At 42.9% G+C, this 26,492-nt stretch overlaps 1 protein-coding gene across 4 annotated transcripts in view; it reads left to right on the plus strand.

Moving 5' to 3' along the window:
* Nucleotides 1-25,185, plus strand: part of WDFY1 (WD repeat and FYVE domain containing 1) — a 60,504-nt gene extending 35,319 nt beyond the window's left edge. For 3 of the 4 annotated variants that reach the window (XM_070385890.1, XM_070385910.1, XM_070385900.1), the window contains 8 exons: nt 1,031-1,181; nt 2,931-3,043; nt 5,109-5,235; nt 6,223-6,328; nt 11,223-11,324; nt 12,977-13,107; nt 15,242-15,350; nt 23,771-25,185. In XM_070385890.1, the coding sequence (XP_070241991.1) occupies nt 1,031-1,181; nt 2,931-3,043; nt 5,109-5,235; nt 6,223-6,328; nt 11,223-11,324; nt 12,977-13,107; nt 15,242-15,350; nt 23,771-24,040 (1,109 nt within the window). In that variant the 3' untranslated portion in view covers nt 24,041-25,185. Of the gene's footprint in view, nt 1-1,030; nt 1,182-2,930; nt 3,044-5,108; nt 5,236-6,222; nt 6,329-11,222; nt 11,325-12,976; nt 13,108-15,241; nt 15,351-16,385; nt 19,761-23,770 lie in introns of those variants that run through there. The other variant, XM_005896698.2, reaches the window with a different exon arrangement.
* Nucleotides 25,186-26,492: the final 1,307 nt, after the last annotated feature.

Here is a 26,492-nt window from a genome sequence, read left to right on the forward strand (position 1 = left end):
AACTGGATCAAACATTAAAACTTTTTTTTAATACTCTAGATTTATTTTGCAAAACTCTTTCCAGCAATAGTGTAAATATTTTAATGAGTAGTGATCGAGAAAGTGCCTGTTCATTAAGTCTTCATTGTTCTTTTTAAATGCTTATTGCCAGTTTGATAGTTAAAATAGTTCTGTTTTAAAATTATTTAAACTTTATTTGATATTGGCCATTTGTTATGTTTTATGAATGTCTACATGACTACGCCTGCATTTCCAGGGGGTTGTAGTGTTTTCTGGTTAATTTATAAGAAACAGTCCCTCTGTTTTTCTGAAGCAGCCTGTACAGCTGAGAGTAAGGTCAGATGTGTCTCTGTCTAGCTTCTGACTTCATTCATCAGACTTGGCATTTATTAAACACCAGCTGTATGCAAGACCCTGCTCCACGTAGACAGGTCACTGCCCTGGTATGGCTTAAAATTGACCTGGAGATAGAAATATTCCAGAAGTTAGGTAATAGAATACTTCCTCATTCTCAGCTGTTACTTTGGAATGTGGAACTTTACAAATGCTTCATCTTAGAAATAATAAAAAGTTTATTTCAGAAAATTTCAGTTGCCCTTTTCACAATGCCACTGTTTTCTAAAGAGTCAAAGCACTAAAGGTACAGACAAAAACAAACAAACCTGTTCTGTTAAGAAAAGACTACTGCTTTCCATACGAAACTCATTGATAGTTGTTTGAGATTTTTTTTTAATCTGTCCTCTGATATACTATTTGAATCCCTCTTGAGCATTATTCTTTAAAGGATATGTAGCTTCTGATGGTCTCCTCCCTTGCAGGGAGGCAGAGGGCAGGGCCTCGGAGAGCCTGCCCATTAGATCATGGGTTGGGGGTCGGGCAGATTCTCTGCCGCCTGTTGAGAGTGCAGGCTTTCCAGGGTGGGCCTGTCCAGCCTGTGAGTCTGCAGGCTGACTGGGTGGAGAAGGGGACCCCCAGTTCCCACCCACTGAGACTGGATTGCCCAGGTCGTGTTTCTTCTCTGCTCCCGCAGCTCATCAGAACCGGGTGACGGCGATCATCTTCAGCCTGGCCACCGAGTGGGTGATCAGCACTGGCCACGACAAGTGTGTCAGTTGGATGTGCACCCGCAGCGGGAACATGCTCGGGAGGCACTTCTTCTCTTCCTGGGCCTCGTGTCTGCAGTATCCTTCCCAGTCTCAGCAGTTAGCTCTGCATCTGATCCTCAACTGCTAATTGAGACCTAAAGGCTGAATGATTCCTACATATTTCACATAAAATCGAAGAATTTTTTCTTGGGTATAAAATTGGTTTATTAGGACTTGGTGGTTAAGACTTGGCCTCCCAATGCAGAGGGTGTAGGTTCGATCCCTGGTCGGGGAACTAAAATCCCTCACGCCTCTTGGCCAACACCCCAAAACAGAAAACAGAAAAACTATGGTAACACATTCAGAAAGGACTTTAAAAGTGGTCCACATTAAAACAAACAAATGAAATACTTTTAAAAACGGTTTATTAAAAGTGATAAATGAATTGCTGTTCTCTGCTGGGGTGTGCCATAGGTGTTTTAATATAGAAATCTCAGAAAATCTAAACCTCATTAATACAGACCCCTCCTTCACTCCTTTGCTTTTTGAAGTGAAAGAAAAGACTTTTTGTTGCATAAAGAGGGAAAAAAAGGAATGAATCTTCTAGTAGTGGGTTATTTGCAGACCTGGCAAGAGAATATAAGAATTTGTGACCCTGGAATTCATAAAAGGGCTACAAGGAGTTTTTTCATTTTCTTGTGTGTGTTTGAAGAGGGTTCATAATCCTTATATGACTCTCGAAGGTGCCTCTGGATCCCTCAGATGTTAAGAAATTGCCGCTCTGAAATTCTGCTGCTGTATTCGTTTCATGTAGAGTGCGCTCTTGCATCAGGCTGCCTGTGGTAGCTATGTATCTTAGTGCTGGCAAGGTCAAGGCTGTCAGCCGCAGGCAAACGCCCCATGGTATTTTCTCTTTCCGTGTTGGACATCTGGTGTAGTGAAATTCTTTCTTCCATTGAGAGCCTTTATAAAAATGTTTGCTACAAATGAACGTACATCATGAGATACTTAAAATAGTACCATACACTTTAGAATCAAACAAGGGAAGACTACTCAGATATATCATGTGCTATATAGGCTTTTCTGTTATGTGTTTCATATGGATTGATAGAAAATAGCACAGAATTACATCTTTGTGGTCCAGCCTGTGGTCTTCCTTTTGATCCATGTTTTGGAATTAAAACAGTAATTATCTTATTGTGTGTAGACACCTGATTTACCACAAACTGCTATGGCCATAGAGTAACTGAGTGTTAATGGCAAGTTGTTACCAATAGTTAATATATTTTTAAATTTTAAATTTACTACTGCCCCAAATGACTGCCTTTTGGACGGCTAAACTCTTCACAGCAATTTAAAGTAAACCATCTTCTTCACTTAAATCTAAATCCTCTAGGCCCCCCAAAAGATGAGTTCCCATCATTTGCTCTCAGTTTTACATTATTTCCAGAGATAATTTCATAAAAAGCATTTTTCTTCCAGTTCTTTTTGACTGTTTTCATTATTGAATATTTTACATTTTAAAACTTTAATATGATTACTTATTTTTATGTCTCTCTCTATATATATCAGCTCTTTTATCTTTTTTGTTGCCAATTCCTAGGATATTAGTTGAAATAATAACAGGTACTCAGTGAATGCTTATTGAATGAATGAATATTAACTTTCCTGATAATTCTAGCTTAAAGCATTTTTTCCTTTGGTGTTTCCATGCTGTATGATTTTCAGTGGAGTGTTTCTTTTCTCAGAGTTTTAGGTTTGTGCTTACCCTTTATAGAATGTACATTTTCTGCTTTGTAACTTTGAGATGGATTGTGTTATACATCCTTGACTGCTTCTCCACAGATACGACTTTGATACTCAGTATGCGTTTGTTGGTGATTACTCTGGACAGATCACCCTGCTGAAACTTGAACAGAGCACCTGTTCAGTTATTACCACCCTTAAAGGACATGAAGGTAGGCTGTGTGATCACTGCTGTTTTTCACTTAATATGTGTGCATGTATGCCTGCTCAGTCGCTTCAGTCATGTCCAACTCTTTGCAGCCCTATGGACTGTATGTAGCCCTCCAGGCTCCTCTGTCCATGGGGATTCTCCAGGCAAGAATACTGGAGTGGGTTGCCATGTTCTCCTCCAGGGGATCTTCTTGATTCAGGGATCGAATGAGTCTCTTACATCTCCTTCATTGGCAGGTGGTTTCTTTACCACCAGCGTCACCTGGGAAGCCCTTTTCACCCAATATGGGCATCCAAATCTAGTTCTTGCCTCTGTGGTTTCATGAATGATTAGCTCCCTAAGATCTTGTCAGGTTTCAGTTTGACTGGCCAGATGTGGGACTTCAGTCCCAGAAGATCTTATGAAAACTAAGTGAAGGCAAGGTATGGGGTTAGGTGTCATGATCCCTTCTAGATTTGTAATACTTATGTGACATTACTTTCTGTTCTGTTCCCCTTCTTTAATTAAAATTTAAATTTAATTTAAAGTAATTTAATTTTGTTCCCCTTTTTAAAATTTTATATAAATGGTAAGACCTTTGGAAAAAGATTGTTATTTTAAATTTGTTGCTTTCTAGGACACCAAGACACAGTAGGTCCGTCAGTACAATTGGAAGTGTATGAGCTGGTTCTGTCTTTATTTGGGAAACATCCACTGGGGAGGGACCGAGGGAAAAGAATGATTGGGCGGAATTCTGTTATTTCTGTAGCAGAGTGATCTGGCAGGGCTTCGTGGAAAGGTTTTAAAGCTCAATTGACTGTATTTCGTAACATTAGAAGCTTTGAGGCCATCTGGTTCAGATTGAAGAATTAGGAGTTTGTTGAAGGAATTAATGATGGATTGATTTATGAAAATAGTGTTTTTAAGTATAGCCAGTTTAAATGTCCTCTGTAGGTAATTTATTTAGATAAATCTGGGTCTGTGACCTTGTAGAGGAAAAGGGGGAGGGAAGGACAGTAAGTTTGAGTAGATAAATCTAAAGGCAGGAAAACACAGGCCCTCAGAAACCACTTTCTGTGTATGACTCATGGTCTCATGATCCCAGGCTCTTAAGTATTCTCTGGGTTGCTCAGGACAGAATGAGTTCTGATAACTGCTCAGCAGGGTTCATGTAGAAAGAGCTGGCCTGTCTGCTGTTAGGCTCTAGCTGAAAAACGTGGGTCATAGGATCAAACAGGGCTAAGGTTTCTACAGAATTGATCCCTGAAGCCAGTTTTGCACAGTACTTCTTTTTTCACTTTGGTTAAGCTTCTGTGAGAAACAAGTCTCTTGTGGTTTGCTTCTGAATATGGCTTTACCAGTTTTCTATACACCCACCAAAAATACTGTTAGCTTGTGTGACTGGTTTAATAAGTTTATTACTTTTTCTAGGCAAGCAGCAATTAATGGAACAATGAAGAGATCTGTTGAAAGAGAAATCTGTAGAAAGAAAGAGTTTTCCCAAGGGTATCAAATTTAGTAAGTTTAGTCAATACAGAATGTGAAACGTAGGATTTGGATTTTTACCTACATTCTTTGGCATAATTGTGTGGTACGATTTCACTTTTTTTTCCCTTCCTCTAAGACACTTAATTTCCTTAAACAGAGGCATCCTGGAGTAGGACACCCACAAGGTCCCAGAGACCTGGAATAATCCAGACTTTTAAATCAGAAAACTCCTGAAACCTTCACTGCCTTTGCTCTTTAGATACTGGTAGCTATTTTTTTTTTTTCCCCTTCAAAAGCTTTTTCTGAACTAACCCTCATTTACAGCTATAAAATAGTTTTTTGGTATAGAGGAGGAAAATCTTATTTTAAACACCTTTGTGTTCAGAGTAGTCTGATATACAACTCCTGAAAATCCTCTTCTTGTAGCTTGGGTAGGGACTGTGCTGTGTCTCCCCTGTGACACATGATAAAGTGTTAGATGCCCTTTTATACCAAGAAGATCCATTTTACATCCAGACTCAGCTGGTCCTGGTTCAGTCTTCCCTTGTCAGTTGTGTGCCAGTGGAGTGTTCCAGCTAACCTCCCTCTCTCACCCCTAGGGAGTATCGCCTGCCTCTGGTGGGACCCTATTCAACGGTTACTCTTCTCAGGAGCGTCTGACAACAGCGTCATCATGTGGGACATCGGGGGAAGGAAGGGCCGCACACTCCTGCTCCAGGGCCACCAGTGCGTGACTGGGGGGCGGGGGTGGGGGTGGAATCCGAGCTGGGGCGAGGCGGGGGGAGGCATGAGTACTCTGAGACCACTGTCTCCAAATCGCATCCTTTCAGCTGTCCAGGTGATAGGGCTTTCTCCCACCTTTCTCTGCCAAGGAGTCACCCCAGTGAAATGTCTGCTTCAGGCAAATGTGAGTTAGAGACCATGGATGGGGACTTTGACCTTGGAAGATGGCCTGCGGTACGACACTTAAGCCAGTCTCATTAGTGAATTTCATTAAGGAATAATGTCTGGATTGACCCAGTCCTGCTTCGCCTAAGCTATGGCATTTTAATGCTCAGGTTTTTGCCATCTAGTCTTGAAGAGGAACCCTTTCCTCATCATTGGGTAGGCTTGTCTGTTGCTTGGCTACGAGCAGAGTCAAGTTGAAAAGCAGCCAAGGAGAGGAAAGCTTCTCCCCACAAATCTACAGGTCAGGAGGTTGTTTCCTAGGGCGTCCAGAAGAGGAAGCAGACAAGCATGCAGGAGCAGGGCAGACTCCCTTACCCTGTCAGAGTGTGTGCGTGCACGCACGCGCACCAGTAATCTCCATCGTGTTCAATTGCTAGTTCTTACGGATTATGTAAGTAAGGGAGTTACACCTCCTTTAAGAGGTGAACACCTCTCAAGTTCTGAAGACCTACTTGTTCAGAAACAATCTTGTGCACCTGGCAAGAAATTATAGTGGTTGGTCCAGAAAACTATGGTCACCATCTCCTCTCTGACCTGCAGTTCTTAATGACGGACTTGAAAGCAGTAGCATTTATTTCATAGTAACTGTTATTCTGTATAGTACATTATAGAATGCCTGGTAACGTATATACAGGGATCCAGATGACCATACCAACTAGTTAGTGATAAAATGCCAGTTGCTGATTCCAGCGAGGGGAGACCCTGGAGCCTGCATAGAGACTGCGTGTGTCCCAGCTTGAGGCAGTGACTGCTGTCTGTTTGCAGTGACAGAGTGCAGGCGCTGTGTTACCTGCAGCTCACGAGGCAGCTGGTCTCCTGTTCCTCGGATGGTGGAATTGCAGTGTGGAACATGGATGTCAGCAGAGAGGAGGTAAGAGGGAGCAAGGCAGGGCTGACCCGGGGAGGTCCCACAGCCCGCCTCTTGGTTTTCCACCCTTTGGCTGGAGATGCAGGCAGTCCCAGCTCCTCCCCGCTGTGCTTACTGGTTGCTGTCCAATGCGGTCCTGTATGTCACCGTCACTGTGTCCTCTACTCACTGGAGAGTTTCCACGGGGACAAGCAGTAACCACACATGGGGCATTGGGCTGATTTTCACAGAGAAGTGCATGGAGAGGACGCTGGAGACAGCCCAGCCCGTCCAGGGAATGGACTGCAGGCAGGTGCTCCAGGGTGGTGCTCCACATCTGCCATGGGGTCCCCAAGACACTCACCAGGGACATAGCTCATCTGGGAAAATATTTCCCCATTCTCTGCTTTTATTTCCCATGAGCTCTGTCCCACTGAGTCCGTGTCACTCTAGTGTTCTTTTCAGGAGACCTGAGTTTAAGTGCCTTAATTTCCTCGTCTCGGTTCCTTCTTCCATCAAGTGAAATAATTGAATGAGACGACTTCTAAGCTCTCCTCCAGTTATTTAGACAGACACTATAAACAGTCTCTCCTTTTTCTCTATTTTAAATAATGCTGCAGTGAACATTTTTGACCTTGTCATTGTGTGATTGTTCAGTTATTTATTTCAGACAAAATTCTGAAAATAGACCCTTCGGGTCAAGGGTATATACAGTCTTAAGGCTTTTTCTAGATGTTGTCAGATGATTTCCAGGCAGGATTTCCATTCTCATCTTTACCGGCATAGGTGTTATTTGTCTTTCCCAAGTGACGTCTACCACCTGTGGTGTAGAGAGTGGCATTGATTCCAAAGATTTTTTTGTGAGGGGGTTAGGGTCTTATGGTTTAACCTCAGACACATTTACTGATTAGCTAAACGGTAGCCCTAAAGTCTGGAAACTTAGCCACATATACCTCGTAAATGATATTGTATTGTGGTGCATATTAGGTGGCTCAGTGGTAAAGAATCTGCCTGCCAATGCTGGAGACACAGGTTTGATCCCTGGGTCAGGAAGATACAGGTTTGATCCCTGGGTCAGGAAGATCCCTTGGAGAAGGAAGTGGCAACCCACTCCAGTATTCTTGCCTGGAAAATCCCATGGACAGAGGAGCCTGGAGGGCTACAGTCTATGGGGTTGCACAATTGAGCAGCTAATCAGAAACAACTCATACTCTGATGTCACGCGATGTGTTCCAAGTGCTGTCCTTTATACAGCGTGTAGGTCAGCTTGCTGCCCACTGCAGTGGATGCTGGGCGTGAATGCAGCATTCCCCACAAGCCCTGCACATGCTGCTTTGTGTCGCCTCTGATTACTTGCGAGTCTGATTCTCCCTGAATACAGTTGCATCTTTAGCATACCCTCGGGGACATAATCAGAGGGGTTCCGTCTATTAAAAAAAAACAGCGACATTACTTTACAGGACATTACACTTGCAGGCTTTATAATTACTGTGCTCTATACATAAAGATCGGAGAAGGCAATGGCAACCCACTCCAGTACTCTTGCCTGGAAAATCCCATGGATGGACAAGTCTGGTGGGCTGCAGTCCATGGGGTCGCTAGAAGTCGGACACACCTGAGTGACTTCACTTTCACTTTTCACTTTCATGCATTGGAGAAGGAAACGGCAACCCACTCCAGTGTTACTGCCTGGAGAATCCCAGGGACGGGGGAGCCTGGTGGGCTGCCATCTATGGGGTCGCACAGAGTTGGACACGACTGAAGCGACTTAGCAACAGCAGCAGCAGCATACGTAAAGATTCTTGCCTGCCAAAAACTTGCAATCTAATGAAGGAAGTAGATTCCCATATAAATAATAAAATTTCGTTTGTAATCTGGAGTACTGATTGCTAGTTTTTTAGTGACCTTGTGAGACAAGTCAGAGGAAATATTGATGGCATATCTGCTGGTTAATTTCTCTATTTGAATTTTCTAAAAAGCTTTTTGGTAAGGCTTAGAATAACTTGTTATTAAACATATGTAAAATTGACTCAGTATTACAGAATGTGTAATACTGCCTTTGCAAATGTTTATCTGAACTGGGTTATGTATTTGTCATCTCCTAGTTTCACGCAACATCAGCAGCTAGTGTACTGCACTGTTGCCTCAGTTCAGTTTAGTCACTCATTTGTGTCCGACTCTGCAGCCCCATGCACTGCAGTGCACCAGGCCCTGTTTCCTAGACTTGTTGCTCTTCAGTCTAATTCTGAGAGAGCAGGAACTCGGGGAGGATGGGGAGAGGATGTGTTCCCTAAATCAGGAGGGAGGAGACCATCGGGGCCTGATGCTACTAGTGGCTCTTGTAAGGGTTTAGTTACTTGGATTTCAGTCCACTGTTCTCATCCTTGCTAAGTCCTTTTAGAAGTGGAAAGTAGAAGCAGGGTTCTTACCTCCAAGGTTATGTGAGTGTGAGGTTATTTGTACCTCTAGGGAAAGAAGAGAGTCCCATCTTCTCTTTGGGGGCTATTCATTCAAGGTGCTTCCTGTGTGTGTAGGGGAGGACTCTTTTCCTCTGAATCACTTATAGGCAATTATCCCAAATCATGTGCACACTGGCTGGTAACACTGTCTCAGTGGTTGGCAGTGTTGGTGGGAAATAAAATTATGTCAAAATGATGCAATATTTTTAGTAGGACTTTTTGGTTTGGTTGTTGTTTTGTTTTTACCAACTGAGTATATAAGTGCAAAAGTAAGCAGCCTGTGGTATATGAGATTCTGACCTTGCATTAGGGTTTTCTACAATTTGTAGGACTTCCTTAGGCACCAGCTGAGAGGATTAACCCCAGATTCTCTAGGCCCACAGCCCTTGCTGGGAGTTTCTTTCTGAGTCACCTGGAATCACTGACTGGGGCATCTCCAACCCACAGTGGCTGTCGGCCACCACACAGGCAGGTTGGAAGCAGACGATCCCTGCCTGATTGTAATCAAAGGGACTCCTTTTTGGAAGGAGGCAAGAGACGTAAATGAGCAAGTAGCCATAATAAATCCACATGAAGAAATTGTATTTGAAGCTAGCTGGTTACAGAATGGGAAGTATTTTATACATTAGTGCAAAACAGATTATCAGTGCCCTGGGGTTCTTGTTACATCATCTTTGTCCAGGTTAGGCAGGTGGAACAAGATTTAGAAAAGAGAGTGCAATAGTCAGAATACTTGAATAATGTTCTCTTTTGCTCTTCTCAGCACAAAAGAAAATTTTTTCTCCTTAGAGAATGAGCATTCAGTAGGATGGTTCATGAGAGCCTATACCATAACACTTAATCCTATTAAAAGAAACAAAGTCATGGTTATTTCTTATATTAAAATATGTTCCAAAAATATATTTCTGAGTTTGTTTTTTTGTCCATTATCTGATTATTTTAAGCATATTTTTTCTTTCCTTGTGTCCCTGTCCCTTCCAGCTCAGCAAAATGATATTCTTCCCTAACCCTTAGACAGAATTATGCTCCCTGAGGGCAGAAATTCAGTCCCATTGGTTGTCATATTCCAGAAACATGTTTGGAGACCCTGTTGAAATGAAGAGGACCATGTCCAGAGGCTGTGTAGAGTGCAGTGGACAAGCACAAAGATGTGGGCGGGACTCCTGCATCTCCTGGGAGCTCCGCCCACTGACCAACCGTGGACAGGCCACCTCAGTCTCTGAGCCACAGTGTCTTTGCCTGTCAAACTGAGAGAATGTTCTTCTGCATCTCCTAGGGTTGTGTTGAGAACGAAGCACACTGGTGGACTATATGGCACTTGCTGTATACCAGGCACTGTGCAAAGCACTGCATTTAATGCTCACAGCCTTACCCATGGTGTACTCATGCTTGAATGTCGCTGCCATGAAGACATTTTTGTGCTGATTGTTCCATGTGACTGCTCCACATACGGGTAGTGTTGCTGGAGTTACACTGGCCTGTGTCACAAACTAAGACTAGACAGTGGCCCTGCTTTCCTTCCACTGCAATTAAACATTCCTGTGGTGTTGGCAGCAGGCCCCACTGTGTCACGGGTTTTCCTTGAGGGACGTTGTTCACAGGCAGGGTTCTCAAACCCCCTCCTCTCTTCCCTGATCACAGAAATGAGCAGTTCTACATCGGGTAGTAACCTTGTCACGTGGGTATGCATTTCCTCTTCACTCTTTCTGTCCTCCCTTCCCACTTCCAGCATTGCCCCAGTCATTTACGGAAGGCTCTTCTGTCTTAGCCTGCTTCATTCTGTTTGTGGGTCCCTTCTCCACCCCCACTCCAGGAGGAAAGACTTTTGTAATGGCTGTCTTATGTAGAAATACTTGTAATGCCATATCTAAAATAAGAAATAGGAAAGCCAAAGGTTTTGATGCAATAGGAAACAAAAAATTAGGGGCACTCAACTCTTTAAACCACCTTGTCAAATCTGTAAAGCTGACCATCTTCACTGAAGATTTTTTAAGAGTCAGTGTAGTTTGATTTCTCTGGTTCTCCCATATTGTCTCTTCTTATCAGATAAACTTTTCTTGAGTGTTAACTTTCAGAATCAAGAAAAGATTATTCCTTACTTCATGATCTTTGGTATAACCTTAGAGTATTTTCTGTTTTTATTGCATATATATGATGCCAAGTGATTGAGGTCAAATATGCAAGGACAACTCTTAAGAGTTCATAATGCAGATTGAATTCCTCCCTCCTGTCTATAGGTAGAACAATCTAAAATTAAACAATCTTGAAAACATTGCAAAAATGGCAAAGATTACTCAAAACACAAACGTAATATTGAATGAATATGGAAACAGCTATAATACATAGAAAAAAAAAAAAAAAGAACCCCAGTGAGGTCTAGAACTGTTGTATTAATTTCTGAAAACTTGGTATAAATCAGCAGATGCTCTGATGTTGGGTCTGACTTTCTCCTCCCCCAGGCTCCTCAGTGGTTGGAAAGTGATTCTTGTCAGAAATGTGAACAGCCCTTTTTCTGGAATATTAAGCAGATGTGGGACACGAAGACACTGGGGTTGAGACAGGTGAGTATCTGGCATCCAGTTGTCACTGTGTTAATCTCATATTTTGTTATTTATATGATTAGTCTAACATTTTATTTGGAATCACACTTTTCCCTATGAATGCTGTTAATTCCTACGTTTGTGATGTCACCCATCGTTGTGTGACAAACATGAGCAGATCTTTCCTGGGGTAATAGTGAGACTTAACTTTCCCAAAGTATGCCATCACTCATCCTGCTCTGGAAAAGCAGGGATGTCCAGAAAACCCCCAGAGCCTGTTTGTAAAGGGATGAAAGAGCTCTGAGTTTAGGGCTATTACTTGTTAAAGTTAGTATTTGTACCAGCCCAGCACAAAGTCAGAATGAACTCGGCCTCTAAGCCTTAAACTTTCACGAACAGACGAAAAGTAACAGGTTAGCCCTCGCTGAAATATTCTGACAGTAAGAATTTTAGCTTGTTCCATGTGCATATACCCGCAGCATTTCTGTTAAGCATGTTTCAAGTATGTACTGTTTTTTAATTTTGTAAATTAATTGAAAAAACGTGTTCCAGATAGCCTATAGATTTCAAGGAAGCTGTTACCATTAGGTATTCATGTAATACTAAAGTTCTACAAAAAGCATAGTTCTATAGCAAGCTTGAAGGTAGCCACTCACTCAGACTGAATGTGAATTTGTGCAGGTAAGTAAAAATGGAATGCCAATTTTAATAGCTTTTCTTATGGGTTGTACCCTCTCTAAGGAATTGGTGCAGTTTGTGTGTGTCAATAAAGTTTTACTTATGAAGCTGCTCTGTAGCAAGGTCAGATATAAGACTGCCAGTGTAGGAATTATTTTATCACTCATAACATTCTAACGCTCAGAAATTGCAGCAATATTCTGTCTTTAGCCTCGTTCTCACAACACGTGACTGGTAGTAACTGGTGGGTGAAGTAGGCCCTAATTCAAAGGAAACATGGAGAATTAATTTTAATCTTATGAGTTAACAGCTAATAGAAGAGCATGGAAAGGTATGGGTCACAAAATTTCAGTGGTTTAAAAATATATATATGTCAAAAGTAGTGATAATAGCTGAACTATTTTGGAATGTTCTTGAAGCTCATTTTCAGAATCATCATTTGAAAGAGTAAAAGAAAGAACAAAACATGATTATGGATGTTTGTTTCTTAATGAGGGCAAATTACATTTAAAACTTTACTTCCATTTAAAACTTTTCTTTGTTATAGGATTGTTTTTCCTTCCCAAAGCCTCTAGCCATTTGGGTTCCTAAGTGAGCTTGAACTTGGTTTTAAACGTCGTTTGTTGTCATCTAGGCCGAAAATATGAAAGAATAAAAATCAGTATTTCACCAATAACAAAGCAAGAATATTTGGAAATCCTTAAAAGTGTTGAAATCGTCAGCCTTTGGTGTGTTAATTGATACACTGAATTAGGGGTGATTATAATTCATGGAGAAGGGAATGGCAAGCCACTCTAGTATCTTGCCTGGAGAATCCTATGGACAGAGGAGCCTGGCGGCCTACGGTCCATGGGGTCACAAAGAGACACGACTGAAGTGACTTTGCAGTATCATTCAAGGCACATCATCCCCAATCCCATTCCCCTGCTCTGAAGGGAAACCACGTACCTTAAAACAAGAGGTTAACTCCCCCTTTCCCTCCTTCCTTCTGGAAGCATCACTGCCGGAAGTGTGGGCAGGCTGTCTGTGGCAAGTGCAGCAGCAAGCGCTCCAGCTACCCCGTCATGGGCTTCGAGTTCCAGGTCCGAGTCTGTGATTCCTGCTACGACTCCATCAAGGACGAGGAGTGAGTGTTTGCCTGTCTCTGTCTTACTGTGTGTTCATCTGCAGTGGGAGAGCCTGGGAAATGACATGGATACACAGTCGACCCTTGCACAACGGTTAGGGTCCTGTCCTCCATGCAGTGGAAAATCTGGGTACAACTTAAAGAGTTGGGTGTAGCGTATACCTTAGACCCTCTGGGTCTGACTGGGTATAAAAATCTGGATATAACTTAGACCTTCCTATCCATGGGTCTGTAGATCATTTAGTGCTATGATATTTACTAGTAAAAAAAAAAATCCGGATATAAGTGGACCAGTATAGTTTGAATCTGTGTTGTTCAAGGATCCACTGTATTGATCTTTTGTCTCTTGTAAACAGTTTCCAAGGAGAGAATTCTGCCCTGGCTTTGTGACTTAACACGTTTCTCCCAAACACTTGAAGGAATGATTCTGCTCAGACCGGTCAGGCCATGAGTGGCCGGCCCTGAGACTCCAAGCCACTCAGAGTGCTGTGAGGGTCAAGGCTGTGTGTACACTGGTGGGTGGCTGAGCAGGCGCTCTACAGAGGCACCCCGGCTTCAACCTGTGCTCACACTCATGGACAATTTATTAGTGGGAAAACCCTGGAGACCCACATTCTCTCCCACATAAAGTCTGACCTAGTGATCTATGCTTAAATAACTGTGTATAAGACATGTCTGTCCCCCATTCAGTTCTGAATCAGATAGATCCATGAAGGCAGGACCAGCATTTTCTTTTGCTCCTTTTTTTAAAAAATGTATTTTATTGAAATGCAGTTGAGTTATTTTGGTGTGTTAATTTCAGCTATGCATGCTAAGTCGCGAAGTCGTGTCTGGCTCTTTGCGACCACATGGATCATAGCCCTCCAGTCTCCTCTGTCCATAGGATTTTCTAGGCAAGAATATTGGAGTGGGGTGCCATTTCCTTCTCTACTTCTGCTCATTTTTGAATCATCTTTGAAAGCAGTAGCTGGGCACACCTTGGTGGATGCCCAAGTAGGAAGGCTGGTGTGACACCACCACTGCTCTTGGTCAGTGAGCTGGTGATGTGGCCAGGGTGTGGGCTTCGGAGTAGAGTGAGGGTCAGCACCCCGGGGCAGCACTGCCTCTCCAGCCTGGATTAGCGGGGAGCCTGCAGCCTGTGATCTCATGCAGTGTAGTTCCTCTTCTCTGTTAAAGGTTCTCATTCTGAAAGGTTGTTGAATCACGCGAATACACCGGGATTCTTGGTCCCCGGAGGAGAAGAATTCAATCCGGGGCCAGAGACGAGGCTTGATCGCTCAGAGCTTTTGTGTAATAAACTTTTATTAAAGTATAAAGGAGATAGAGAAAGCTTCTGACATAGGCATCAGAAGGGGGCAGAAAGAGTACCCGCTTGCTAGTGTTGACAATGAGGTTATATAATCCAAAGAATGTCTGGAGGTTGTAAAGACCTTAACAGACCTACTCCCATAATTTACATTTTAAGATAACACTGTCCTCAGGCAAGATACATCCTTGTAAAGACCAGGTCTACTCCCATAATTAACATTTTAAGATAACAGAAGGTTGAATCTAAAGACTGTCCTTTGGCAGGATACATTATTGTTATATAATCCTAAGGAATGTGGAGAAAGAAAAAAAGTTTGTCCTTTCTTCCTCCTTGAGAATTCCAGACCCCTCTCCTTGGGGACCCCTAGACTCCCTATCAACCTGACTAGGAAATGACTCTCTCAATTCTGATGTCTAGGAATGTACAAGCCTGTCCACTAAAAGAAAATCAAATATTTTGGGAATTTTGGAAAATCCTTTATAAAACTGCCTTTGGGAATCCCCTGGAGGTCCAGTGGTCAGACCTCTGCTCTTACCACCGAGGGTGCAAGTGCAGTCCCTGGTTGAGTAACCAAGATCCCTGAGGTTGTACGGCACAACCAAAAACAAACAGAAAGACCAAAAAAACCCCCCAGAAAACCAGTCCTGCAACTTCGGCTTTCTGTCATCCTTTAATTAAAATTGGTTTTCAAAACCATAGCCACATTTCGGGGAGCAAATTTTGACACTGTTACCGTAAACATTTCCTTTATGTTGCTAAGATGACTCATCCCTCAGCTCTAGAAACCATCGGGTGAGTTTAAATGGCCTCTCTTCTCTCTGTTAGTCGGACATCTCTAGCAACCTTCCACGAAGGAAAACATAACATCTCCCACATGTCCATGGATGTTGCTAGGGGCCTGATGGTGACCTGCGGGACCGACCGCGTGGTGAAGGTAAGCTGCCTAATTGTCCCAATTAGCACCTCCGTGCAGACTGCTCCACTGATATGCTGTGAGTGTGTAAGGCAGTTCAGATGGACAAGCTCGCCTTCCCTTTGGATGAACTCCCCATGGCGAGGTGAAAGCCCTGGCTAACAAATTGCATGTTTGTGAGTTTCCATGCCCTTCCCGGTGGCTCAGTCCAGTGGGGTCTCCCTGCACTGTCTCAGTCTCTCCAAGTAAGCTGGTGAGGGTCTGCCACCTCTCTGTCGCTATCTGCCCTGAGCCGGCCCCAGGGTCCTCCCTCCCACTGCCTGGCCTTAGCTGACGTCTTTCTCTGGTCGCTCCTTCCCTGGCTAATGGTCCTTTATCCTGGATAGAATACTCCCCATTTATAAGAAATAACCATACTTTCCTTTGTTAAATCCCTGAGTGACTAGCACAGAAACTGAGTGTGAGCGCTTTATCCTTAGTACTGTTCTTGAGTTATAAAACTGCCATGCCTGCATAGTGCTCAGCCGCTCACTTGTCTCTAACGGTTTGTGACCCCGTGGACTGTAGCCCACCAGCCTCCTCTGTCTGTGGAATTATCCCAGCAGGAATACTGGAGTGGGGTGCCGTTTCCTCCTCCAAGGGATCTTCCCAAGCCAGGAATTGAGCCCATGTCTCCTGTGGCTCCTGCTTTGGCAGGTCAATTCTTTTACCACTGAGCCACCTGAGAAACCCCGTAAAACTGTCATAATTTGTTTCATAATTTTAAAAATGGACTTTTTCCCAGTGGGCTTTTTATTAAAAATAAAAGTAAATTGTAGTGAAACATTATTATGATGTAATTCGCAGGTGTTGAGAGAAATACTGCTTATAAGCTTTTTTTGTGTTCTAGCCAACCACATTGTCTTGTCACTGTGTAAATCTCCAGAAGCTTTATAGGGAAAGAAGAGGCTGAGCTGTGTGTCTTGACCTGCGGGCCAGTGTACCAGCTGTCTGTCCTCCTGTGGGACCACGTAGCCAGTGCCACCTCTCCAGGTCCTCCCCCTCCTTCTCTTGCAGATTTGGGACATGACGCCCGTGGTGGGCTGCAGTCTGGCAACCGGCTTCTCTCCACACTGATGCAGGGGCCAGCGGGGTCTGAGTCTTCACGGCGGCCACCTTCCCCTACACACAACGCTTCCCTCTAGCTCCACAGTCCCTTTCAGGTGGATGGACAGCCAGCCACTAAAATCAAATCAGCATTTTTATAAAGAACAAAACGTGAACGTGTGTTTTTGGGCATTTATGGAACTATCCGTGGGGACTGACATAGCGGGTCCCCAAGGAGTGGAGTTACTCCAGCGAGACGTCCCACGAGCAGTGAGCTGATATGTGCTGAGACAGTAATTTAGCACACGAGAGTTTCAGAAGAAAAACACTGAACGAAAAACTTAAAGCCTAGAAGTTTCTTCAAGCAATTCCAAGTGCAAACACACTCCCCTCCTCCCAGACTTGCTGGGCCCTCGGGGGTTCCCACGCATCTCTGTGGTCAGAGCCGGGGTCCAGGGAGGAGGACTTGCGTTCTCTCTTGGGGGGGTGCAGGGGTCTTAGAAACCCAGAGCCCCTCCTCGTCCACTGGCGTCTGTGAACATTCTCTGCCCCTAGTCACTGACAAACCTCTTGATGGTACCTGTCCTCTCCAGGTAGTGCCATGTGTGCACTTAGTGTGTGGTCCACTTCAGTTGTTTCTCATCCCAGCCAGCGTGCCGTGGGCGGATCCTTACTGTTGTCACCAAGTGAGCTGTACAGTGTCTATACTAACCAAGGGAGTCCACATCCTTCCCTGTCCCCCAGATGTGCTCTGAGGACAAGATGTCTCTATGGTGCTGTTAACATGGGACTCGCACAAGCCGCCTGACTTTTTCTCATTGCAATTAGGGATGACTAATGGAAAACCCAGCTACCAGCGTGACTGGGATGGGAAACGAGCAGTCCGCTCCGTGGAACAGCCCAGTCCTCCTGAAAGACACAGTCTATTTGCAGCCCAAGATGAGCCCCTGTAAATACCGTGACACTTCAGTAGACACCTCAGAAGAGAACTCCAAAGCTTTTTAAACTAGGTTGACTTTTAGTTAAAACTTATTTCGTAGAAGGAAATTGGTAACCCAGAGCAGTGACTATTAACAAGGTCCTGCACAGGTATTCCTAACTTGTAAGTTATTCCCAGAACAGTTAGCAAAATCTCTTGTTATCAAATGGCATTTTAATTTAAAAGTTTTTGGCCACTTAGTACTAGGATTGGGGAAGAGGTAGGAAATGGGGAGCCTGTCTTTTAATATTCAGATATTTATTTGTTTTTAACCGGCAGTACATGTGTCTTGTTACTTTAGGGCTATTTTAAGGATAGATTTTAAAATAGATAGCAGCAGTATTTTTGTTAGTCTTACTGATGGATATAGAAAAATACTACTGCATTGCTTTTAGGGGATCAAACCAAGACAGCATCATTCTGTGTGACATAACTAAGGGACTTGATAGTTTTAAATAACAGTTGTTAATGAAAGTGTGTTTTTAATAACAGTTTAAGACAGGCAATTAAACTAAGATGTCTTAATGGCCAGTGGCACAAATTAGGAAAGGAGATCAGGTCATCATGTTCTAGAATGATCTGCAGTAGATGTCGACTTGCCTTTAGAAATAAGACTGAAGGGTTTTATTGCTCCTTGTAATTTTTGTGTTGTATCACCTGAAAAAGATGTTTTCTTTCAAAACTTGCCCTAGGCCCTTGGCAGAATGTGTGTTGCTGACATAATCCAGGAGAAAAATCGAGTGGTGGTAACTTGAACGGTAGTGTTGAATGTCAGCTTAATTTAGTTAATGGTTTGGCTCATACACACAAAGGTGCTGTGTTGGGGATTCTCTGAAGTCCTGAAAGGAAAAGAGAATATGAACTATTCCTTGCCGTGCTGAAGAATGCTACACGATGGTTTTGCTTTCTTTCAGCCTCTGTAAAATGTGATTTTATGATGCTGTGGTAGACTGAGCAGTTTCGCAGCTGTCAAGGATATGCCATAGCTTTTTGACTTTTTTTTATTTTAAAAGATTCCTAATGAAAAACCTAATGTTTCACAGAGAGTGTAAGGCTGATACAGTGCCTCCTTAGGGGTTAAGCTAACATAAGTCAAGAGGGAGAGGTCTGTGTCAGGAAGAATTGGAGCCAGGTATCTGGAAAAGGAAAGGAGAAAGTTTCAATGTATTTTCTTTCCACCAGAGCTTACTACCATTTTTTGTTTTAAACACACATGTGGTAGGCTTGCCTTGTCTCTGTCACACACAAGGTAGTAAATGGGGTAATATTTTTTATAGAGGTGGGGAAAAATTTTAGTGATTGGGCACATATAGTTAGACTTCTGGTTATTGCCTTATTTTGACTGCGTTACTTTTAAACGGGTCACTGACAATATATAGTTCTTCAAATAATGGTTTACCAGTTTTTCCATTCCTGAATGCTCCTGCAGAGTCCCACTTGGGGATCACGAAGAACAGAATGTTAAGAGAAGATCTTTCTGTTTAGATCTAGTATGCGTGGGGTCGCAGAGTTGGCCACGACTTAGCGACTGAACAACAACAACAAAAGGTTCGTGATCAAGACTTGCCAGTTCTTCCTTCTAAACATGTTTTAAAATTGCTCTTTATTAGTGGAAGCGATAGGAGTATACTCTTGTAGCATTAGATGGAAGCAGACTCTTCATTACTTGTAAATCTCTGTTTACTGTGTCTTAGTTCTGTCCTGCTGCCTAGAGGCCATAAACGAAACACACTGCTTTATACTTTAGAAGGTGGTGTCACTTTGTTCTCCCCCTACAGCATTCAGTTTGGTAGTACCTACAGATTTAAACTGTTGAAACTGGCCTAAGTATGGAATAAAACCACAGTGGCTCAGATTCAAGGAGTTATTTTCTAAAAGCAGTTTTCATTAATTACTTCCTACTTCATTCCTGGATCTGGTATCTCTTAAAATGTAAGAAACCGGTTACTATTAATGATAAACCGTCTGCTCATTTTAAATGTGAAGATTAACAAATAAGTAATACATGCTGTATTTGTGTGTCTATTGCTTAATTGTTAATTGTGAGCAGATTATTGAATGCCTACTCTATTTTCTGCAGTTTACTACACAATAACTCTTTGAGTAAGTTGATGTTTAATTGTGCAACAAATTTATATTAGAATACAATTTAAAGTGTTTTTCTCTCTAGACTTTTTTGACTAGGGAGGCAAAGGGCAATGTTGATTAGTACATTTTGTCTTGTACTACTAGCTACATTTCTATAAGATAGGGTGCCCTGCGTGTCCCAGAGAGCTAGAAACCTTTGTTCTTTGCTCCTGTTTGTGGGTTCTGTTTTTGTGGGTTTTTTGAGAACATGCATACAATAAAATGTTCCTTGCTTGTTACCCGGTTGTTTAATTTAGCTTTTGTTCTGTTTGACCTGGACATAGTACAGCAGGAGTAACTACCATGAGTTTAGTGCTGCCTGTGTGCTGGGTGCCCTGCCGACCTCGTACTATTTAATCCTGGCAACACTTCTGCAAGGCACTGTTTTCTCCATTTTACAAATGAGAAAACGAAGTGAATCTTGTCTGTCTGTCTGACTCAAAAGCACGTGCCTTCTTTATATCGCGTGCCTTAATGTGCTAGCGTGTAATGAGGGTTTGGTATAAAGGAAGTAGGTATGATCTATCTTGAAGTTTATGAGGCCCTGGAGTGAGATTGCTCAGGATACCCAGGCCCCCTGAGAGCACTGAGCCTCGTGGAGACAGCATGAGCTCTGCCCTGGGTCCCCTCACAAACAGCTCAGTTTTATGAAGAAACAGGATGATTCAGATCCAGGAGAACAGAGTCCTTGGCTTAACTGAGGGGTTGATTTAGAGATCAGAACAGCAGTTTATTGAGAGTTTGTTTTTTTTTTTAAGAACCAAAGCTTTATTTTCTCTCATCATCAGAATGTTTATTGGCAGTTCCCTGGTGGTCCAGTGGTTTGGAATCAGTGCTGTCCCTGTCAGGGGCCCTGGTTCCCTCCCTGGTTGGGGAGCTACGGTCCCACAAAGTGTGCAGTGTGGCCAAAGAAAAAAATATAATAATATGTTTATTGCAATTAAAAAAAAGGAAAATAAAAAGATAATACCAAAAAAGTATTTAAAATATTTATTTTTAAAAAGTCCTTTAGTGCATGCAACCATGCAGAGACACCACTGTTAAATTTATGCCATATATCTTCCCAGTATTTTTGCTTTTTTTTTTTAATGCATATGTACATATAGGACACATACTTATAGACCTGTTGTTAATGGGTACCTACCTTCTTGCCACACCTGATGTAGTGTGGAGAGTTTGCCCCATGCCCAAAAGTTGTGCCCCCTATTAGCCTCATCAGCTGCTGTAGAGTCGAAGTGGATGCTGGCTCTGTGCCCATGCACTGGGACTGTCAGCCTCCTACTCTGTGAAGGTAGGTAAGCCCACGTGACTTGCTTCAGCCCATGACGTGCAGTCAGGAGAGTTTAATTGCAGGTAAGAGGCTTAACCACCAGTTTCTTCGGGATGCCAAGCCATCCCATGAAACCCAACGTGCTCTGGATCTACAGTGGGTGTTACTAAATCTTCTGTTGTTTTAGTCTGCTGAGATAAGGGTTTTCAGTTCAGTTGCTCAGTCGTGTCTGACTCTTTGTGGCCCCATGGACTGCAGCACACCAGGCTTCCCTGTGCATCACCAACTCCCAGAGCTTGCTCACAGTCATGTCATCGAGTCAGTGATACCATCCAACCATCTCATCCTCTGTCGTCCCCTTCTTCCACCTTCAGTCTTACCCAGTATCAGGGTCTTTCCCAATGAGTCAGTTCTTCCCATCAGGTGACCCAAGTATTGGGTTTTCAGCTTCAGCATCAGTCCTTCCAATGAACATTCAGGACTGATTGTCTTTAGAATTGACTGGTTTGATCTCCTTGAAGTCCAAGGAACTCTCAAGAGTCTTCTCCAACACCACAGATTTTTAGCTGCAGTATAATCTAGCCTGGACAACTGTATTCCATTATTCCATTATGTGACTAAACCATCCTTTATTTCACTGATCCCATTAGTTGAAGTTAGGTTATACATTTTTAGAATATTTAAATTTTCAAATAAAACTAAACATTTAAAAATACTAAACTCAGCATGCTTGTATATTCATATTTGCACATTTTTCCAATTATTTTGGAATTTCCAATGCATCCAATTAGGATGCATTCTTAGAAGTAGGAATTGCTAGGTCAAAGAATATCTGTTCTAAGTTTTTAACTCTTATTGCAAATATCCTCATACCATTGCCAATACTTGAATTGGTTCCTTTGCACAGGCAATAAACAGGCATAACTTAGTGTCCTAGTCTATGAAATTCCAGTTTATTAATGTTTGAGTTTCTGTGGGACAGTCTAGATAGAACCCCAGTCACCCCAGGAAGGCTGCTTAGTGGACAGGATGCAGAGGAAGAAAGTTCTGTGGATGACCTTGCTGCTGTCACGACGGCCTGATAGGCGTGTCTCCAAGGTCGCTGGAGGGTGAGCTGGTCTCTACTTGGAAAGTGGAAGCAAGACACAAGACGATGGAAAGTGGAAGCAAGACACAAGACGAGTTCTTGTGTCCTGCCTTCCCTTTTAGGTGTTACCTGGCTTCCTTGTGAAAACATTCTCAGGAGGAGAATGTAGGTACTTGAGATATGCTTCCTTTCCCAACTGCCAGTCTTTAGTCCCTAAGTTTCCTTGACAACAGTATAATTAGATCTCTTTCTATATCCTTTCACCACACATACAGACCATCCCTTAGAAGGCTTGTCCCATACTGATACATATGGTTTCCCATAAAAGTTGAGACCATGATTCCTATCATTTGTAGCATAGAGATGGAGCCTGAGAGAAAGTTTACCAGGTCAAACCCAAGTGGAAGACTGAAGAGTCAAGCTGCGGTCCATCTGACCTCAAAACCCATGCTCCTCTTTCTAGTGCCCCATCTAGCTCTTTCTTTGAAAAAAACCTTTCTTTGAAAAGCATTTAAATCCTGAACTTGACATTCTGAAGAATGACGAAGTAATAGAGGTTTATTTATACTGTTAACAAGGGTTGTGTGGCATGTTTCCCCACAGCCTAGTGTTTGAGATCGAGAGGGCCATTAGGACTCTATTTACCCCCCAGTCATGAATCAGCAGTGGCCCTAAAAAGTGGCTTCTTTGGTGACATAATGCCAAAATTTCTTACAAGCCAATCATTTCCCATATATTCTGAAGAACAGGGATCCTTAATCTATGCTTTATGATACTTAATGATTCTCTGTTATTTTTACATAATTTCACAGTGGTTAAATTCCTTCTAGAAAGTAAATTTTATTTTTATCTGAAATAGATTAATGCACAATAAAGAATGTAGGCATGCCCCCAAATCAAAAATTTGAAAGAACTTGGGAATCACTCTTCTAAAGTATGGCTGTTAAAGCGTATGACACTTGTAACAGATTTGTATTTAGATCTGCCCTCATAATGAGGATTATCATCTATTCCTGCAACATTTAAGAATGCCCAGTAGCCTGTAGACTCTAGAAACAATCAAACTCACCTAATGGAGTCTCATGTTACATTTACATGTTTCATGATTTTACTGTTTCAGAATTCAGAGTGTCATTCCCTTATTAAATATGATAATTCTTTTGACAATATAATGGTAACCAAGTATTTCCGTAGATGTTCCCAGTTAATGCAGTGATATTAAAACTTGCATGATTGCACAATTTGTTGAATTCAAGATAACTTAAGTCGTAGAAAGGCAAATGATTTTCCAACACTTGCAGGTTTATTTAAACTCTTCTGTACCCACCACATACTTTAAATCATGACAGGAAAGTTGCCACGTGCATGGTGATGGCCTGCTAACATGTGCACTGGTTCCTGCCAAACAGCCTCTGGAAGGCACGGACTAGCCTTTCTGTGTTGTCATTGCCCATCATACCCGAGTTTCTCCCCATCCGTTGAGAATGCCACATTAGGCTGAATGCGTTGGTTTTGTGTGCTCTTCCTTGAGCTGTTACCTAGAGTTGGAGGAACTAATTAGAGAGCAGCTTCTAAAATGAAGTAGAAATATCTGGTGGACTTAACCCAGTGTGGTGTCAAAAGGGAACTTCCCAGTTGGCTTAGTGGTACAGAATCCATCTGCCAATGCGGGACATGCAGGTTTGATCCCTGGGTCGGGAAGATCCCCAGGAGGAGGAAATGGAAACCCACTCCAGAGGAAACAGCATATGGTCAAACAAATTTGTTTATTTTTGGATTTACTTGCATAAAAATAATTTTTTGCTCAAGTGACTTGGGACTTTATTTCTACATTATTAACGTACTTTCTTGTTGTTTGTATTTTATTGACATTGAATTGTCTTTTGCTGCAGGAGTCTATCAACTGTATCTATGTAATAAGTCCCACGTTGCAAACCTGTGTTGAAATAACAGACAAGCTTGCAGACCCAAGCCTCAGTACAAGTCTAGTGGCTCTGCCCTCAAAGTGCATCCTCCCAGTACGGCCACTTTTCACCGTCCAGCTCCTATTACCACGGTTCAGTTCCCTGTCATCTGGATTGTGCCAGTGGCCTCCTAACCTGTCCCCCAGCTCCTGCCCCTACCAGCCTTTTCTCAACATGCCTGTTAAAACACAACTCTGATCATGCCATTGTTGGACACAAAACCCTCAAAACTCCACCCCACCCACAGTAGACACCCTAGTTGTAAACAATCCAGTCATCACCTCCCTGACCTCTGCTCTCCTTGCTCACTCTGGTCTAGCCACGCAGCTGTTGTGTTCATCTCTCTAACTGCTACGGGACAGAGAATTTGTGCAAACAGCATAGACCTCGGTAGGCAATCAATAATGAATGATGTGGGACTTCCCTGGTGGTCCAGTGCTTACTTAAGACTCTGTGCTTCCACGTCAGGAAGCATGGGTTCCATCCCTGAGAACAAAGATTCATTGTGCAAGCCTTGTGCCACCACAGCCAAAAAAAAATTTTTAACTAGCAATACTTTAAAAAATAAATACATAATGTTACCTGTATGTGTACAGTTTGGATGCCGTGTGCGTAAATGACAAGGAACTTAGGTGAATTTTCTTAGGGAGTGAGTCGGTAGTGTGAAATTCCTGTTCCTCCACTGCCATCATTCCTGCCCACCCTGTCCTACCTTCCAAGCTACTCAAACAGTTTCCAGTGGCCAGAAGGAACAGTTAGAGAAAAGTGGGGAGATATTACAGGGGCTAAGTACACAGGGGACATGAAACACTTCTAAAACATCAAACACTAATTCCGGGTTTCTGATCATCATAAGACCTAATCAGATGTAACCAGTCTGTAGCTTCATGCTTGAAGCGGTGTGTGATTTTAAAATATTTCTGCAAATGCTTAGACCTTCCTTCTGTTGAGTGGTGGGTCTTATGTACCTTCCCCTTGAATCTGGGCCAGCCTTAGTGATTCACCAATAGAATGTGGCAGGAGGGACTCTGCAATATCTGAGGCTAGATTAGAACATGCCCTGCTGCTTCCACCTGGTTCTCTGCGGGACACCAGGCACCTCAGACCAACAGGTGTTCTGGTCAGCCGCCAAGCTTGAGCTCTCGCTGATGGCAAGCATTAACTGCCAGCCGAGTGCGTGTGCCTTCTTGGACGTCTAGCCCAGCTGAGCTTTCAGATGTCTGCAGATCAAGCTGCCAACTGCCATAGCAGGAGAGACACGCAGCTGAGGACTACCAAGATGAGCCCTTCCCGAATTCCAGATCCACAAACTGTCAACAAAATAAAGTACTTGTTTGAAGCTGCTAAGTTGTGGAGTGATTTGTTTTGTAGCAATAGAGTAACCTGAACAAGGAGCCATTAATTCCCCATCTGGGAACCAGAGGGCAGAGCGCTACCCCTCCCCTCCCCCTCCAACCTTAGCAAGAAAAGTGGACCCAAGTCACCATAGTATTGTGAGCTGATTCAGAAACAATGAGTTTTTTTGCATGAGTATTCTACAGGCCTATAGCTAATGGGTCATGAGCCTTGTTATTTTTTTCTTCAGATTTCCTCCATTTTCCTGCCCACCTAGCCTCATCCTTCTATTTCCATTCCAAATTTTTCTTTGAGGTTTTCATTTTGGCCACATTGACTTTAGTTTTGAATTAACCCCGTCTGTACTAAGCACATTCAGATTTTATATGGGCCATATTTAAGGGGGCTCAATTTTCTCTGTTTTTGCCCATTATGGAAATGTAAATTATATACCATGATTAGGGCATAGGGAGTTCTGAATTATACTATGAGATGCATATATATTGTGTTTCTGTTGACACAACACCATTCTTTGAAAAATTAATCTACCATGTATAGGTACTATTCTAGATCCTTGAAAAAAAAAATGAACTAAACAAAGATCCTGCTCTTGTGGAGTCTACATTCTTGCAGTGGGAGACAATAAACGTAAAAGACAGATGAATTATATAGCATACTTCGAAGGTGGGTTTCCCAGGTAAAGAATTCTTTACACTGGTAAAGAATCTCAGTGCGGGAGAGGTGGGTTGGAGCTCTGAATTGGGAAGATCCCCTGAAGAAGGAAATGGCATGGACAGAGGAGCCTGGCAGGCAACAGTCCACGGGGTCTCGAAGAGTCAGACACGACTGAGCACACGCCCATACTCTAATGGTGCTACAGAGCAGGTTTCTGCAAATGGAGTGTGTAGGTGAGGGGCAATTTGTCAGAATTCCCAGGCAGGGAACACTGCTGGATCAGAGGTTCCTAGACAGGAGTGAGGTTGGTGTGTCAGGAAACAGCAAAGAGCACAGAGTGGCTGCAGTGGTCTGAATGAAGGAGAGAGTTAGCAGAGACGGTGAGGGCTTCGTGGGGGCTGGATCATGGAGGCCACTGCAAGGATGTTGGCTTTTACTGAATGAGGTAGGAGCCATCTGAAGGTTTTGAGTATAGGAGCGATGTGATCTGACTCTTACATTAGGGTCACCAGCCACTCTGCTGTTCTTTGCCTGTAGTGGCAAGAATGGGGAGTAATCGAGGCAAAAAGTGACAGTGGCTCAGTCAGAAAAGGCTCCAAGGTTTGCCCTGAGCATTGGAAGGGCAAAGCTCACATATAGC

The sequence above is a fragment of the Bos mutus genome, chromosome 2 (genome assembly GCF_027580195.1).
Source record: "Bos mutus isolate GX-2022 chromosome 2, NWIPB_WYAK_1.1, whole genome shotgun sequence".
Taxonomy (NCBI): domain Eukaryota; kingdom Metazoa; phylum Chordata; class Mammalia; order Artiodactyla; family Bovidae; genus Bos; species Bos mutus.